Below are 16,751 nucleotides of genomic sequence, written 5' to 3'. Positions count from 1 at the left end.
CAGGGGCCGGGCTGGTCCCCGCCGGGAACCCGCCTGTGCCGCGCCCGCGGGTGCGTGGAGCGGGCGTGCGCCTCCGCGGCCACGGGCACGGCCGCCGCGAGAGCCGGCGTGGGGAGGCACCGAACGCGTCCCGAGCAGTCACAGCCCCGCGCACACCTCCCCGCCGCCCTGCGGGGATAGCGGCCGTGTGAAAAGTGCGTGGAGGAATGAATCAGAATTGCCCAGTGGAATAAGTAACCAGAGCTCTCTTAAATCAGAGCTGGAAATGCTGTGGGCAAGTGCCCTCTGTGCCCCATTCGCAAAGGACTAACGTTGTTCCTTGGCAGTCACACACCCCTGTGTACTCTGCAGCCCTGTTTTCAGCCAATTACTTCTATAATTATTTCTCAGTGTCGACAGAATTGCAGCAGAATTGCATACTGTTTAACAGGACGGTGCAGTTGCTGCTAGATTATTAGCAGTGACATCTTGCTGCTTGCTTAAAAAGAAAGCATTTTCCCATCTTGGAAAAGATTCTAAAAAGATCGCGTTGAAATAGCTGTGTGACCTACCATGTTCAATGCTCGACTGATACATTTTCCTGGGCCAGCAGACCCAGACAGCCCAGAAATAGATAAGATATTGCTTTCTCGTTTTGTTTCCTTTTGTATATTTCAAATATTTACAGACCTACTGCGAGAGCTTTGGTGGTTCGGACGGTCAGGACGGATGGAGACGAGAGATCTCTGAAGTCAGATGTTGGAACATGCGGTTTATTGCAAAGGGCGTGGGTACAGGGGCACTGCTTAGAGCTGCCAGCTGCAGCTCTGAGCAGGCCCAGGAGAGCAAAAGAGTAAGCGGGTAAGTAAAGAGAGAGAGAGAGAGCGAGAGGAATGAGAGTGAAGAAGTGAGAGAGAGTGTAGTAAGAGTGTGAGTAAGAGTGTCTGAAGTCCTGGTTACAATACAATAAATCATCTTCTGTACTGAATATTCTAATTGTCACTAACCAATCTAATACAAGATACAAATCCTATAGCATTTACATACAGCCTATAAGAGTTCTTATATTACCATAGAGTGTTACATCTTAACTTCTAAAAACTACTCTTTGGACCCCTTCTGCTGAGCTAGTAGGGTCTGCTCTGACCCTTGGACCTGCCTGCAAGCAGAGGGTATTGTTCAATCAAGAGGGGATTACCTTCAGTCGGCTGTACCATTGTTTTCCAGTTGTTCAGTAACTAAGACTTGGTAATTCAAAGGTGGCTTTCATTTCGATGTCACTTATAGTTTTCATATTCCCAAAATCTTTTGTCAGGCAATCATATTTATAAGGCTTTCCTGTTTCATCTTCCCCAACAACCTACTATCTGGATATCTTAAAATTCGATTATTTAGAACTAAGAAAATAATTTTGGCAGTCTTTTTTTTACCTTTTTAAAAATTTTTTTTTTAAATTTTTCTGTGTAGCCAGGGACACTTTAGCGGAGATGCCAAACCTGCAGAGGTATTCGTAGGGAGCCAGGTGTTCCCATACCGTGTGAAACACAAAGCGCCAAGAGTGGTAGTTGCAAACATGTTATCATACCTGTCATCTGCTTCTGTTTCATATATGGTTACAGATAAACTGGAATTTAGGGAAGAAATGCCCAGCAGATCTGTGCCAGGTGGCACAAGATTTGTTCCAAACCACATATTTAAATTTCCCTCCTCTCCGCTGTGTTTCCCTCTTCTGCACAATGAGATGTCTGTTGGGACTGAATAACTAGAATTGTGTGTGTTGCATTATCCTGTTTTCTGGTATCTCCATAGTTTGGAAATCTGGTACACTTCTTGTCTCTTTCCCTGGTCCTGGATGAGCGCCCACCCCTGTCCCTGGTCTGCTGTCCTTTGAGATGCTAGGTCTGCTTGCCAGACCCTCTGCTAGGCTTGCTCAGCTCTCTGGTTCAGCAGAAGACTGATCACCTTGATGGGTTGGTTACTGCGTTAACTATGATGGTTCCTGGGGAGGCTTTTCAGATCTTTAGATTTAGTGCAAAGTTAAGTAGCAGGAAAGTGGAACCAGCGAAGTGCAGTAGCCAGAGAAAAGCAAACACACATGGTTTATGCAGTTGTCTGTAGTATATATAACTGGGTATTTTAAGAGTGTATTTTATCTTACTTCAAATAATTGAAAATGCTGTGTTTTAACACCCAAATTTAGAAGAATTTTTGGAATAGATCTTAAAATTTCTTAAAATGTTATTATCTTCCTGTCTTTCAGGCTGAAGGTGGCCAATTCTGAGGATTAATTTAATAATTATTTGCTCAGAAAACTTCCTGCATTGTTCATGGTAAGGCTTATATTTGATAGTTCAAATTTAGTTTGTTGTGCTGACACGTTTACAGTATTTCTTACACTTTTTTTAGTGTTAACATTTCCTTTAGCTATAATAGTGACTTAAGAGTTCGATCATACATTTACTGAGAATTGCAGTTTCACAGAGAAACTTTTCTATTTTGTATAACTGAATCAATAAAGATTTGAATAATTGTAAAGTGTATAACCTAGGGAAAGACCTTTATGCATTCGCAATTTTAAAATCAGCTTGACAGTAATGCTTTTAGAGTCTAAAAGGCTTTTTATGGTCATTTTATGCAAAAAAAAATTGTTTGTTTGTTTTAATTATGTAAATGACTTAATCTGTTGGGATTTTGTGATTTAGACTGCTTTATAATACAGAACTTTTCCGTTAATTTACAGGAGTTTTTCATCAGTATGTCTGAAACCATTAAATATAATGACGACGATCACAAAACTGTGTTCCTGAAAACATTGAATGAACAACGTTTGGAAGGAGAATTTTGTGACATCGCTATTGTGGTTGAAGATGTTAAGTTCAGAGCCCATAGGTGCGTGCTTGCTGCCTGCAGTACCTACTTCAAAAAACTTTTCAAAAAACTTGAAGTTGATAGTTCATCAGTAATAGAAATAGATTTTCTTCGTTCTGATATTTTTGAGGAAGTTCTCAATTACATGTATACTGCAAAGATTTCTGTTAAAAAAGAGGATGTCAACCTGATGATGTCTTCAGGCCAGATCCTCGGTATTCGGTTTCTTGATAAACTCTGCTCTCAAAAACGTGATGTATCTAGTCCTGAAGAAAACACACAGTCCAAGAGCAAGTACTGTCTAAAAATGAACCGTTCTGTGGGGGAACCCAGTGACACCCAAGATGATGAGGTGGAAGAGATTGGAGATCATGATGACAGTCCATCAGATGTGACAGTGGAAGGCACTCCCCCAAGTCAGGAAGATGGTAAGTCGCCGACCACTACCCTGAGAGTGCAAGAGGCAATTCTGAAAGAGTTGGGAAGTGAAGAAGTTCGAAAAGTAAACTGCTATGGCCAAGAAGTAGAGCCTATGGAAACAACGGAATCTAAAGACTTAGGATCTCAGACTCCTCAGGCACTCACATTTAATGATGGCATAAGTGAAGTGAAAGATGAACAGACACCAGGCTGGACCACAGCAGCTGGGGATATGAAGTTTGAGTACTTGCTTTATGGTCACAGGGAACACATTGTATGTCAGGCTTGTGGCAAGACCTTTTCTGATGAAGCGCGTTTGAGAAAACATGAAAAACTACACACTGCAGACAGACCATTTGTTTGTGAAATGTGTACAAAGGGCTTTACCACGCAAGCTCATTTGAAAGAACACTTGAAAATACACACAGGTTACAAGCCTTACAGTTGTGAGGTGTGTGGGAAGTCTTTTATTCGTGCACCAGATCTAAAAAAGCATGAAAGAGTTCACAGTAATGAGAGGCCATTTGCATGCCACATGTGTGATAAAGCTTTCAAGCACAAGTCCCACCTCAAAGACCATGAAAGAAGGCACCGAGGAGAGAAACCTTTTGTCTGCAGTTCCTGCACTAAAGCATTTGCTAAGGCATCTGACCTAAAAAGGCATGAGAACAATATGCACAGTGAAAGAAAGCAAGTTACAGCAGCCAATTCCATCCAGAGTGAAACAGAACAGTTGCAGGCAGCAGCCATGGCTGCTGAAGCAGAGCAGCAATTAGAAACTATAGCCTGTAGTTAAAAACTAAAGCAGGAACTTTATCAGAAATAATATAAGAAATGAAATGGAACAAAATCTATTGTTGGTATACATTTAGACTGAGAATCTTTTCAAGAAAGCGTATTTTTAGAGGATTTGAATGTTACATAGGAATATATAGCATTGCTTGGTTAGGTATTTTAAAACATTTCAGAGATGGGTATTCTTAGAATGTGAAACAGTTTTGTTGTCATTAGCAGTATAATGCACTAATAACTGCTTTAATTCGAGAATGTGATCAAGTTCTCTACAAAACAGGGATCATCACTGGCTGATATTTTGCTTCATCCAGTATGGAATACTGAATACAATGTAAAAATTGCAATCAGCGAGAATCAGTGAGTTATGTTTGAAAACGCTGAGATCTCAAAAATCACAAACATGGAAAGAAAGGATTTGGTTTTCATAATTCTGAGGTGTTCTACCTGCAATTTTTTGAGAAGCAGACATTGATTTCCTAAGCTTTTTAATTCCTCCTTTTTTCACCTAATGTAGGTTGGTACAACAGAGTGTAAAGGAGGATGGTGATCAAAATGAAATTGCTTCTTATTCCATTACCTCAGATATCCTCTTATTTTTATAAAGGTGGCAAGTTTTAACTAAATACTTATGTTCTTGAAAAAACTGCATTATTCACAGTGATTCTGGTTGGCAAAGTAGAAGTGTCATGGCATTCACCAATCCGTTCTGTGGGCAAAAAAGTCTGCCTCATTTGTTTTTTTGTTCACTTTTATTCAGGGCCCCAGAGATGGGACCGGGCCACAAAGGAAAAAGGGTGCAGCATGGAGGAGACGTGCTCCTTACTCAAACCCAGTAGAAATCAGTAAAACCTAATACAGCCTGAGACTGTTTTTTTATTATGCAGCTTTCAGGTCACCTAACCTAGCACAATGAAGGCAGAGGAGTAGCTGCATCAGCAGGTGACCAGGTGTCACTGCCAGACTCCCAAAGCTGCAGCCACGGGTGTCACATACCTGCGTGCAGGGCTCAGCTGGGGTTTGTGTCATGGTCATACCAGCTCATAGGCCCTGTTCAGGTTTAAAAGCTTCCACCTTCTGACACACCACCTCTTGTAAAGAGGCAGACTTCAGTGAGTGACTTCTGTCATAATCGATCCTGAGTGAGTGTTCACTATTAGTCAGTTGCTTAGTGTATTTTTTTTAAGATCAGCTGGGGTACATGCTGATAACTTAATAGTTAACTCACAGAGTCAACAAAATAAGTGGTCTTTGGATTGCAGTCTGCCACAAGTAGTCATCAAGAGAAGACACAATAATAGTGGCAATGTAACCCAAAGCTATATTGAGCCTTTATTTTGAATTTGTAAATACTACAACTGTTGCGAAAACTTCATTTGAAGTTGTAATGGGCAAAAAACCACACTCTTGGGCACATGGTTGGTAACATTGGTCACTTGCGATACCTATAGCATATCAAAGTGTTAGACCAGTTTCTGGTAAGTTACTGTGTGGTATATCACATCTTGCTTTTCTAAATAGGAATTTAAAATAGTGTTTTTGGAACTGTTACATGGAACTTCGATTATTGAGGGGTTTTTATTTGGTTGAGGTTTTTTTACAGCTTCATTTTATTCATGTATTCATCAGGTTAAGCAGTTATCTTAAAATGCCAGTAATTGTTCGAACGCTGGTCTGTAAATAAAACATGACCTTAATATTTTAGAAAATGTAAACTTTGGACCTTTACCAATATATTTTTTTAAAATGTTGCTTCATTTTACATTCAGTAATATTAGTTTGTAAACAAACTATACATTTTGTACCTGTGTAACATCAGAGGATGTGTATTCATTGCATTTTATTGGTTCTCTTGAGGAACATGAAAAATGACCATTGTTAAAATGTTTTACTGTATATGATCATAGATATAAAGATAGTAGGTCCAAAATAGGATCTACTGGGTTTTTTTTTCTAAATATATTAGTCTTGCTATGTTTTCTTATCTGAAATTGTGTGCACTTCTTCCTAGGTAAATTGGGGTTGGTAAGACTGTACAAAACAGATCTGTTGTGAAAAGGGTTTAGAAGTGTAAAACGTGAAGAAAGTAAATTTTCTCAAGGTCTGCTATGAAGAGTGCAAGAAGCCACGAGCTTAAATTAGAGCAGTAAACAATTATGTTAGGAAAAAAAAAACCAAACGTTTAAAGGACTTAATAATGAATTACTAAAACAGAATGCCTGGGGAGGTACTGCAATCTCCACTAGTGGTGACATTCAAGAATGGGTTAGACAAACATCTATTAGGAGTGGTTTAAATATGGTTAATTCTGCTTTGAAGTTGAGGGATAAGCTAAATAACCTCTCAAGAAGAGCCTCATTGGGATTTTTTTTTTTTTTTGAAAGTAATAAATTAAGGTGGAGCTCACTGGGACCATGGACGCTTGAGTGGAAAGACAGAACTCAGGTATTACAGTTAAAGAAAATTGTCCCTGACTTTTTAGCACAAGTAGTCAGGCTGTGAATCTGAAATTGTTATAGAAAGGCAGGCTTGCATTAGAAGACTCACAGCTGAAAGGGTGATAACGTTCTGTGTTACATCAGAGTAAACTCTGCTATTGTTACATCTTATAGCTGTAAAATTTACAAGTGCAGAGGCATGGAGGTGTCCTTAACTGTATACATGTTCTTGTTAATGTGTTCTAAACAAATCTGTGTATTCTGAAGGAATGTTAGCCTGTATATTGTGGGGGTGTGTCTGTGAAGTTCAGGTAAATCTGTCTGCATCTTACGACACTACTGCTCCCATCTCTCTCCTGTCTGTGCCAAAAGACACCATGTACAAAAGCAGGTGTGAGTCAGCTCCAAGCCAATGAGATTTTCCAGGATGATAAACTGTAAGCTGTGAGCTCTGTTGATTGAGGAACGGGGAAGTTTTTAGTTTTGCTTTGACAAGGATGGTGACTTCTTTTAGAGTTTGAGACAGTGGGTGAGATTCTGTCCAATTAATGGAAATTTTGCTGTTGGCTCTATTGGGGCCAGACTAATCTAACATTCCTTAGCAGGTTTTTTTGTTTGGATTTTTTTAAGAGAAAAAGGAGCAAAAATAACACATATTAAACTGTGCTTAATTTCTCATCCTAATTGTGTTAGCCATGGGTATGCTGCTGATTATTTGGCACAACTCAGTTTGGAAGCTAAAAGTTCGGCAAAGAATACCTTTCAGCCATTCTCCACTCCCCAACCCTTCTTTTACACACTATTCTTACCAATATTTAAAAAAATATTAGAAAATTAAGCAACTCACAATTGAGTCAGTACTTGTGGTTTTATTTTTCTGCTTTGATTTTTTAGAAAAGTTTAGACCTGGTGATTAGAGTTTTAAAGGTTGTTTTGTGAAAAGGAATTCCTCATGCTTGCTTCAGTAGCAAAAGCTGGAGGTCAGCTTCTATTTGTTCCTGTAAGCTACAGAATACTAAATACTCCTCAAAATCTTGCCGTTTAGGTAGCCAAACTGGAGTTCTTTTGAAGATCTGGCCTCAGCTTTCTAATACAGAGATTACTTTTATAATCCCATTAAGTAAGGATACTTTAATAGAGTTGTGTGAAATACAGAATAAAATATCAGATAGTATCAGAAAGTCTACCCTAAGGCTGGAGTATATTTTTAGGGGCATATTATCTTTTATTAAGACAGACATTTCTAGTGTTATAGAGGAGACAAAGCATTTATAAAAGAGACTACTATAAAAGAGACTACATCTACTTCTTGGAACAGATGCCTTTTCTGAATGTAAACATTTACAGATAGGTACAGAACAGGATAATTCTGCCTGGAAGGTACAGACAGATCTAAGGAATTGTCATCTTTTTCAGTTAGTCCTTAGATCACAGTAGTGTGCCCAGTCAGCCAGAAATGTGCACATTTCATTAAAAATTCCATTACAGCAGTTGGTCTGTCATTTGTCTTCATATAGATCTAAAACGATTATAGTAACATTCTTACTCATTTCAGAACAGATGGAGGATTTCCATTAATAGATTTGTTAAATATGTGTCATAAGAGTTGAGACACCTATTCTCAGGAAGTATTTTTAAATGTAGTGAAAGAAATCTGAAATAACAGAATAGCTAAAAATAGTGATTTATGCAGTATTGATATGTTCTGCAGTGTTTTTCTCTCCACTATCCTTCCATATTATTTTTATCTACATGCCCTGCTCATTTAGATATTTACAGAACTCTGAAATTTGGTGAACTTCAGTGGTTCCAATATGAACAGCAATGCAACTCTTTAAAACAGAAACATTTTTGAATCTGGTTAATACATATTTTTGAATTTACTGGTATTTTTACTATTCAGTAGCTAAGCATCTAATTTTTTATAGGTAAACCTGAAAAACTTGTGGACCATATGAATAAAGATGTACTACATCTGACTTGTTTGGTATATGGGTATCAAAAACCATGGCCAAAGCAGAACTTCTGGATACCTGTATCTCAGATTCCTTCCATGATTTTTTTTTTTTTTTGTGAGTCTATAGTTTGAGAGCACGAGTTTGTAAAATGAGTGGTACTAACAAGAAATTCCAATTCTTACTTAATCGAAATTCAAAATGTATTTTCTTTTTGATAATACTGAGCCATTTTAAAGTATAAAAGACAGTAACAACGTGCTATATATTAGGCAATGAATAGATTTAAAGTTGTATTTTCATTCAGAAGTAGAATAAATTAATAGATATGGTGCATTGAATATAGATCATCTTTATGAAATCATTAAAACATGAGAGCTCTTTTTGGCTTTTTCCACCAAAGCATGGACGTTTTTCTTACGTTTAGAAAAATGTGTTTTCTGATGTAAACCCATTCTGTTAAAAACAATCACCAAAACCACCCAAACCTTACAGTGCTTACACTTGCAGTTTTCTGACCTCCTCCCAATGGCCTATTTATACATTTAAGTAATCTGTATATGCAAGCAACTTAGAGTATTTTTGTCTGTTAAAATATTCTAAAGACCCAAGCTTCCCTGCATCTAAGTTTTCATTCTTCACTAATAAAAATCCTTTTTCTTTCAGGGCAGAGGGTACCACAAGCAATGCTTACAGGAACAAAGCACTGTAGTGGCATTGCAAATTGCTCAGACATGAGAATGGAGTATAGTGGAGCTCCACTAACTCCACTGGTGGAGCTTCCACTAGGGTCAGTGGAAGAGCAGCCTCAATATAGAGCAGCTTAAGGCATTGTGGAGCTGCCTCCTGAGACAGCAGCTTTGCGCTGTGACTGCCATAGTGAAATGGCAAATTGTTGCTAAAAGAGGCAATCTCATTTTCTCCTTTCCTTTCTTGCTGTTACCTTTTGCACCTGTTTCCTCCATCTTGTTTGCCTCAGATTTAGTGGGTTTTTGTGGCTTTAGAATAAGCCAGTGCAGTGATCTTACGTAAGAAAGCAATTCAGCGCTTAAGTGAGTTGGTTTTAAATTGACCTAACTTGTCAAACCAATTCATTAAGTTTGATCCAAAGTAAGTGGCAAGAGCACATTGCTGGAGTTAGGAGAAGGAATGGAGCAGGACTTGCCCAACGTTGGCGCTGCATTAAATACAAGGGGATGAAGCACAGCACAGGTTGCACAGTGTTTGTGAGAAGCAGCCAGGCAACAGAAGGGATCAGACATCATCAGACATCATTTTTGCAACATCCACTGCTGGTAGACTTGTGGGATTGTGAAGAGAGTGATCTGTGTGTGTCATTTCTGCTTTTTCAGGAGAATGGAAATCTGATGGTTGAAGTGGTGGGGGCTTTCTTTTCCTCTTTTTTTTATTGTTTAAATTAATCTGATCCTGTTTGCCTCTTATCCAACAGTTCTACACAGCCTTGAATGGTGGCAAATTGCTCAAGTTAAGGAGAAAAGAGTTCTTAATAAAAGACAATAGGTGTTTAATTCATTGAAGGACAAAACTGGAATCCTAAAGGGATAAAAAAAAATTTTTTTCAACAAGTTAATTTTTACAAGTATTAGAAGTAAACAATATTCACTTCATAGTTATTTGCATCTATTTTAGATCTGTTTTAGATCTGTTTTAGATTGTTTTCTGGGTGAAAAAAGAATCACTCTTCTTAGTCAATGCAAATAATTTAACTCCAAAGTTTAGGGATAGATTCTGTATTTCATTAGGTGATGTCAGCTAGACTGGTTTTATCATAATTTATTTTTCTGCCTTTTAAGTTTAGGGTTCTGTGGAAAACCTAAAGTTTTCAAATGAGTGATTTTGACTTATTTCCATGTATAAATATGAATCCCTATAAAGGCCTGAATATAAAAATTGTAGGTTTTCTTACATTTCCACTTGATACTTGACATTAATGAGTTTTAAATGTAATTCTTGAGTTGTGTAGCTGAGGCTTCAGAAGGCATTCCTTGTTAAGAGTTGCCTTCTTTCAGTGTAAAGTTGTTCCCTAGAAATGAGGTTTGTTCTCTGATATTTCTCATGGTTTTCTATGTTTTTAACAAGAATTTTTTTTCCCATTTGAAGTGACAGCATTTGAATGTTTTCTTTTTACATGGTGTGTGTTTTTATATTACAGCTGTTACTGATTTTGAAATGTTACTAATTCATCCAAATTCTCCAGTAAGAGTTATAACAACCACGGTCACTATATTCTTGCTCTTAAATTATAAAATAGAACTTAAGCCAGGATTTGGAAACATAAACTTTTTAATGGTGGTGTAAGGTTTCAATCTTTAACTTCTCAGCACTGTACAAGAAAACTTATACCCTGAAAAGCAGTAAGATCTCTTTGACTGCTTGTATTGGAAAGAGTTGGTTTTTAAAAACGTGTATATGTGTATTCTATTTGTGTTTCTGGATTTCTTTATCTTAGATCAAATAAGGGAAAAATTTCAACTGTCCATTTGGAAAGTAGGAAGGAGCAGCTCTACCCTTTTGTATTTCAGAGGAGTTAAAGGTCAGAACATAACTAGGCTTGGTTAGTAGACCAACAGTTATCTATAACTCTACATATAGTAACAATTAAAACAGTTTATGAAGAGCCTGACAGGTTTGCTTATGCTATAGTTTTGCAATTCAGGCTGCACAAAAAACCTAACCCTGAAATACATGAGAAATTCTTGCTTTAAAATGTGATTGCTACCATCGTAAACAGAGGTATGTTAGACACAAATTTTTTTAATTGAAGTGAACAATTACCCATTTTAAGAATGTTAGTCAATGTTTTTAATATGAAGTGTAGGTTTCATTTTCCACTTCAATAATTAACTTTTATCCAGTTATGTGACTTTCTTGTAGATCTCCCATTGTTTCAAGGACAGATTAAATGGAGTCAGACAGGAGTTCTGATTTGAAGTCATAAATTCTACTGGTGTAGGATTGTCCTATTCTAGATACTTTCCAGATAGACATGATTATGATCTGAGAATCTTGCTAACCTAATTTAAAGTTTTTAAACTCTACGGTTTTAAATCCTTTCTTTTGTATCAAAATTGATGTTTTCAAACTTAATTTAAAATTCATATCTCTATCTTATTTCTCCATGTTTCATTTTTAGCCATGCATGATGAAATCCCCATTCTTTTTACTTTATAGGACAAGTTAGAAAGCTGCATTGTGTATTTACCATTTGTATTTCATATTGCTGTAATTCAGTGTAATTTCCCATTCTCAGTTCTTGAACAATCTAAGCTATTTAGTAGCACAATCAAATTATGACTTTGGTATTTACATTTTATGAGCCTTTTTTCTTTTCTTTGAGTGTTAAATTAAGCATGTGGTTTAATATTTAGGTTTACTTCTATAAAAATGTATAACTGATTGATTGAGGACTTTAATAGTATTTTTTTGCAAATTTGGAAATATCTTCATTCATTCTAAAGCTGACTTTTCTTCTCCTTAGCTCATTGGCTAGCTGTTCTGCCACGGGTCATAAATGCTTCTTTCCTTTTAAGATCCTTGAAAACTTGAGCAAATGCCTGATTTTATAATTTGTGTGTCAAGTTACACACACCAATAAGCTGTGGCATGATCAGAGTCTTAAAACAGTTTTTATAGAAAAGAGAAAGACACATTAAAAAATATTCATTTTTAGTGTAACGAATGTTGTGCTGATAGGAACAGAAAAGGTTTGAAGATGAGAATTTCACTTGAAGGAGACTCCCAACCCATCCTATGCATTTTCAGTATGGTGCAGAATGGTATGGCCTGGTCCTTGTCAGGAGACAGTGGTCATGTGTGAGGTTCTTTAAAACCTCTGCCTCTGTTCCACAGTGTCTTGGCTAGATCCAGAGTCATTAGCCAAGGACTTGACTGGACTGAATTCCTTGCTGTATAAAAGAATTCCTGTGTGATGGAAAGACTCTAAGTTTTGGACGGTGACTCATTCATCTGTCTTGGTGAAGGGACTGACAACCGGCAGAGGTGTGGCAGGTAGGAGCAGTGATTACTTGGGCTCCACTGCACAGTTGTATATGTAGTAATGTTTTAGGTGAGTCATTGGATCTTTTATTTAAACCTCCTGAATTTATCTAGGTCTTGTTGATTGGCTTTTGTTTTGGGTTCAGCTTCTCTAATTTTGACTCCTATCTATAACAGAAAGATAGCAATTTACTTTTTATGAGACTGTTGGAAGATAATCAGTAGTGGGTGCAAGGCATTCAGATGTTGTGAGGGTGGTGATATAATCAGCTAGAAATATTTCATAGATGGAAGTAGCTCTTTTGGGCTATCTTTACAGGCTGTGAGAAGTCCTGGGGTGGATGCATCTTTGTGATAAAGAACCCCAACAAACAAAAAACCACCCCAAAACGGTACAGCTATTTCTCCTAGACTCTGTTTAAAATTTATTCATATTTGTAAATCTCTCCCCTGGACTACTATGTAGTTTATCAGATTAATTAAGAAAAATGAGTAGACCAATGAATTAAAATACTAGTGGCCACACTTATCTTTAATGGTATTTGCTTTTTCCTGTCTTGGGAAATATTGCATGTTCTTGCTTCTGGCTTTCAAGGTGTCTTGTCTTTGGCTTCCAGAAATCTGTGCACTACTATTCTTTTGAAGCACTCATGGAAAGGTAACTGGCTTTTCATTTAATTTTTTTTTTTCCAGGAGAATGGCACTTGTGTCCATTTTTATTTTTCTTTTCTACCCTCTCTGTTTTTTCTCTCCATCTGTCTGTTAGAGATATATTAATCAGAGAGGTATTAAATGTTAGATTTCTAAATCTAGGATCCTGACTATTATGATCCCTTCTGTACAGATTGCAATTTGACATTTCAAATATTCATCTAACGTTTAGGTATTTCTTGCTGACACTCAGTCATAGTTTCCTCTAAACAGCTTCTCTGCAGTTTCAGATGTAATATATTGCATCTTGGCTAGTAAAGACTTCTAATGTTAAGCTTAACCATAAAATTACAGTGACTGTAATCACTTTTTGAGACCATTATGATCATAGCCAATTTAGCAAAAGACATCAAATAGTTCAAGCAGTTTCCTAATCATATTAATTTTCCCTCCCAAAAAGCTAGATTTGATTATTAATGTGTAAGTGTGGGAAGAAATAAAGAAAAAAGGCTCAGAGATAATTAGTTCTCAAAGTTGGGAAAAAAACCCCACCATTTTACAAAATATGATACTAGCATTTGATGTAAAATGTATGAAATCTTGATTATATCTTTATATTAATTTTATTATAAAATGTGTTCATTTATATTTAGGTGATTAGTTCTGAATGATTCTTTCAGAAGAGAGTTTAAAATGTTACCTGTAAAATGTTAGCTGTACGTTCTTGTTAACAAAACATTGAAACCTTGCACATCATCAGGTGGAAGGGACTCCTTCCTGAATACATATTTACAAGGCTTCTGAACCTATGTGACCAAATAATTGTTCTCAGCTCCATTAGAATAAAGGGCTTACTTCAGATCTAAACCCAGAGAATTACAAATAGCATGGATGATTTAAAGTGACATCAGTCAACATGATTTTTGTAAGTGTCTAAAAATGTTAGCTATCTGTTAAAAATGTGTTAAAGTTTTTAACAAAGTACTTTATAAGTAAGTCAAGACTTCTTCTAAAAGGTCTTTGAAGATACAAAACAAAGAATTTTTACATCCCCTGATGTCATCTGGAAGTCAGTAATTCCTCACTTAAGCATTAAGAATTTAAGTGATACACAAGGCAGAGACTGTATCATTACTGATAAAAATATATATACAGATGTTTTTGTAAATGTTTTCGTGCTTCCTATTTCATACAAGTTGATAGAATATCTTTATTGTATTTTAATGCTATAACCTCCTTTTTACCAGTGTGCTTCATTCTCAAGGGATGTTTTTTGTATAAGTGGGCATAGCTAGTGTTGTTTTCCACTTATCTGAAGTTAAATGAAAAAAAAAAGAGTAATGCATTCTTTGTTTTGGGGTTGTACTGCATTAACTGCACTTTTTTGGGGGGGGTGACAGTTCACTATAGACCTCTGTCCTGTGCAGTTATTTCAGTGGTTTTTTGGATGCATTTGAAATTGTGACCCAATCCAAAATTAATTTTTGAATTTTATGACAAAAAGAAGCTCAGAAAGCTTTTTGATAACATTTTTTCTTCTAGCAGAAAGCATTACTTGCTGTTAGCTTTTAATTTGAGCAAGAAAACTGAAAGCTCTAGAATAAAATGTGGCTGGTTTGAGTTATTTATCAGATTAAATACAGATAGCAGTTAAAGAAAGATGTTCATTAACATTATTGTTAATGAACTGTATTCTTTCACCAAGATGGTGTAGGTTCTGTTACCAAGTTGCTTATACCCACTTAGAATTTTACAGGTTACTTACAGACTTTCATATCACTGAATCATATTTATTATTTTGAAAATCTTTTAACAAGCTGCTCCACCATCTCAAAACACAATCCGTTAGAAACATCCATATAATTTTTTTGAGGATGTATGTAATAGAAGTACATCCAATAGATTTTTTTTATTATTTGAGAAGTGCTTTAATACCTGTTTTCATGGTGGATAACTCTCCATCAAACATACCAATCAAGCACTAAGGGCCACATAACACATATATCATAAAAATACCAATGTAGGTTTTCTTACAGTCTTTCCAAATTATGGATCAGTCCTGATTTTCTAAAGATTATGGGGTATCTTCCACGTTTCTTGTAAGAATGCTCAATATTGCTGACTGCATTCTTTTCTGCATTTTATGTGGGATACTTTTACTAGAAATGCTTCTAATTGAGTTCTTAGGTACCCTGTTAGTTCCCATACTTAAGGTGAAGGAGCATAATGATAGGTGAGGAAAGGTTAGAATAGAGATTTTTGAAGTCACATTCTTAAAAGGAACACCATTCCTGAGCAACCAGAGTTATGTTGGTTAATTCAGTTGCCATGTGAGAGAAATGAAACTGAATCCCTGAAATGTGAGATAGAAGAGGGAAACAAATGGCAATAAAGAAGCTGAAATTGCTAAGGGGAATAAAAGGAATATCCAGAAACTGGATAGTAGAAATGGTAACTGAAGAGAAATCTAGAAGGCATTCCCAAGGAGAAATGATGTTACACACTATTAAAAAAAAAGAAAAAAACTGCCACCAGATGATTAGTTTGACTTTGACAGTGATGCCCCTCTTGAGTTCTTGCTGAAGTATATAAGCAATATTATTTAAGGAGGTCAGTGCTTTTCTGTACCTGTATTTTAAGAATAAGGCCTTATTTTGAGAATTCAAGCATCCCAGGTTAATTGGAGAATTCTCTGTTTGGGAAATGCTTGATTATGAAAAAATGAAATAAGCTTGTGAGAATATCCTAGGTTATGAAAATGTGCCTGGAAAATGTATTGCATATTGCAAACATTTATGCAATTTTTTAAAAAATGTATTTTCTATAAATTGCACTGATAATGTTTTTCAAAATCCCTCTTGCAAGTTCGGCTTAAAGAGGAGAGTTAGTTTTTGTAAATCTTGTCCCATCTGGCTGTGTGTTTCTCACTTCTGCTGTAGAAGTTCAGTGCCCAGAGGAAATCTGAGTATGGGTTCTACAAACAAAAGTAAATTAAATCTGAAACATAAAAGATGGTAGGAAATTTTAAGTAGTCTTCCACTGTTGGCCTTCACTGTCTTTATTTTATTAGTATTCATTATTTTCTTTACTGTTTTGCCTTGATGTCATCTTTTGTGTGCCGAAACATTCATGTTGCCTCTTAAAGTGCTGGGTACAGCTGGGTTAATGGGCCTGTGAAATCAGAGTATAAATTCCTCAGCATTTGAGCTTTTGGAAGTGAAAATACTGTGACAAAGTACGGTGTCACTGGACCCTATTACCAGGGCTGTCAGCTTGCGGTGAAACCAGTGCACCCCAAAATGTCAGGCAGCGGGACTGTTGTCTAGAGATAATTAGGAGCAATTAGCCAGTCTCCCTGCTGGGCAGATCGCTGTTGCCTTTCTCCTTTTTGCCCTTCCCCCTGCTGCCACTGCAGGGCAAGGAGTTATGGCATTGGTGGTTCCCTGGTGTAGAGAGAGAGAGAGAGAGAGACTCTGTGTGTGTGTGTGTGTGTGTGTCCGTGCGGGCGCCCCGGCCCCCTCCCCGCCCCGCCGCATTGTGGAGGGAGGGACCGCGGCCGCCTCCGCCGCCGTGCGGGGCCGGGCGCTGTCCGTGGTGCTGAGCCCGGCGGGACGGGCGCTGTCCGTGGTGC

The 16,751-nt window shown here is 37.1% G+C and overlaps 2 protein-coding genes across 3 annotated transcripts in view; both read left to right on the top strand.

Moving 5' to 3' along the window:
* The first annotated feature begins 791 nt into the window (after positions 1 to 791).
* On the top strand, positions 792 to 6,050 carry ZBTB14 (zinc finger and BTB domain containing 14). 2 transcript variants are annotated; one of them, XM_042030670.1, is made up of 3 exons: positions 792 to 840; positions 2,240 to 2,309; positions 2,720 to 6,050. In XM_042030670.1, the coding sequence occupies exons 2-3, from the start codon at positions 2,307 to 2,309 to the stop codon at positions 4,061 to 4,063; spliced, it is 1,347 nt and encodes a 448-aa protein (XP_041886604.1). In that variant the 5' UTR covers positions 792 to 840; positions 2,240 to 2,306; the 3' UTR covers positions 4,064 to 6,050. The 2 variants fall into 2 exon arrangements, with proteins under 2 accessions (XP_041886604.1, XP_041886597.1); XM_042030663.1 differs by lacking the exon at positions 792 to 840 and adding an exon at positions 1,278 to 1,949.
* Positions 6,051 to 16,646: 10,596 nt separating this feature from the next.
* AKAIN1 (A-kinase anchor inhibitor 1) overlaps positions 16,647 to 16,751 on the top strand; it is a 19,140-nt gene continuing 19,035 nt past the window's right edge. Inside the window, exon 1 of the mRNA XM_042030680.1 lies at positions 16,647 to 16,747. The gene's annotated coding sequence lies outside the window, so the exon portion shown is untranslated. The remainder of the gene's footprint in view (positions 16,748 to 16,751) is intronic.

Source organism: Corvus kubaryi, unplaced genomic scaffold (assembly GCF_017639235.1).
Source record: "Corvus kubaryi isolate FWS band 111438036 unplaced genomic scaffold, C.kubaryi_AGA036_p1.0 132, whole genome shotgun sequence".
NCBI classification, from domain to species: domain Eukaryota; kingdom Metazoa; phylum Chordata; class Aves; order Passeriformes; family Corvidae; genus Corvus; species Corvus kubaryi.
This window is presented reverse-complemented; position numbering and strand designations above follow the sequence as displayed.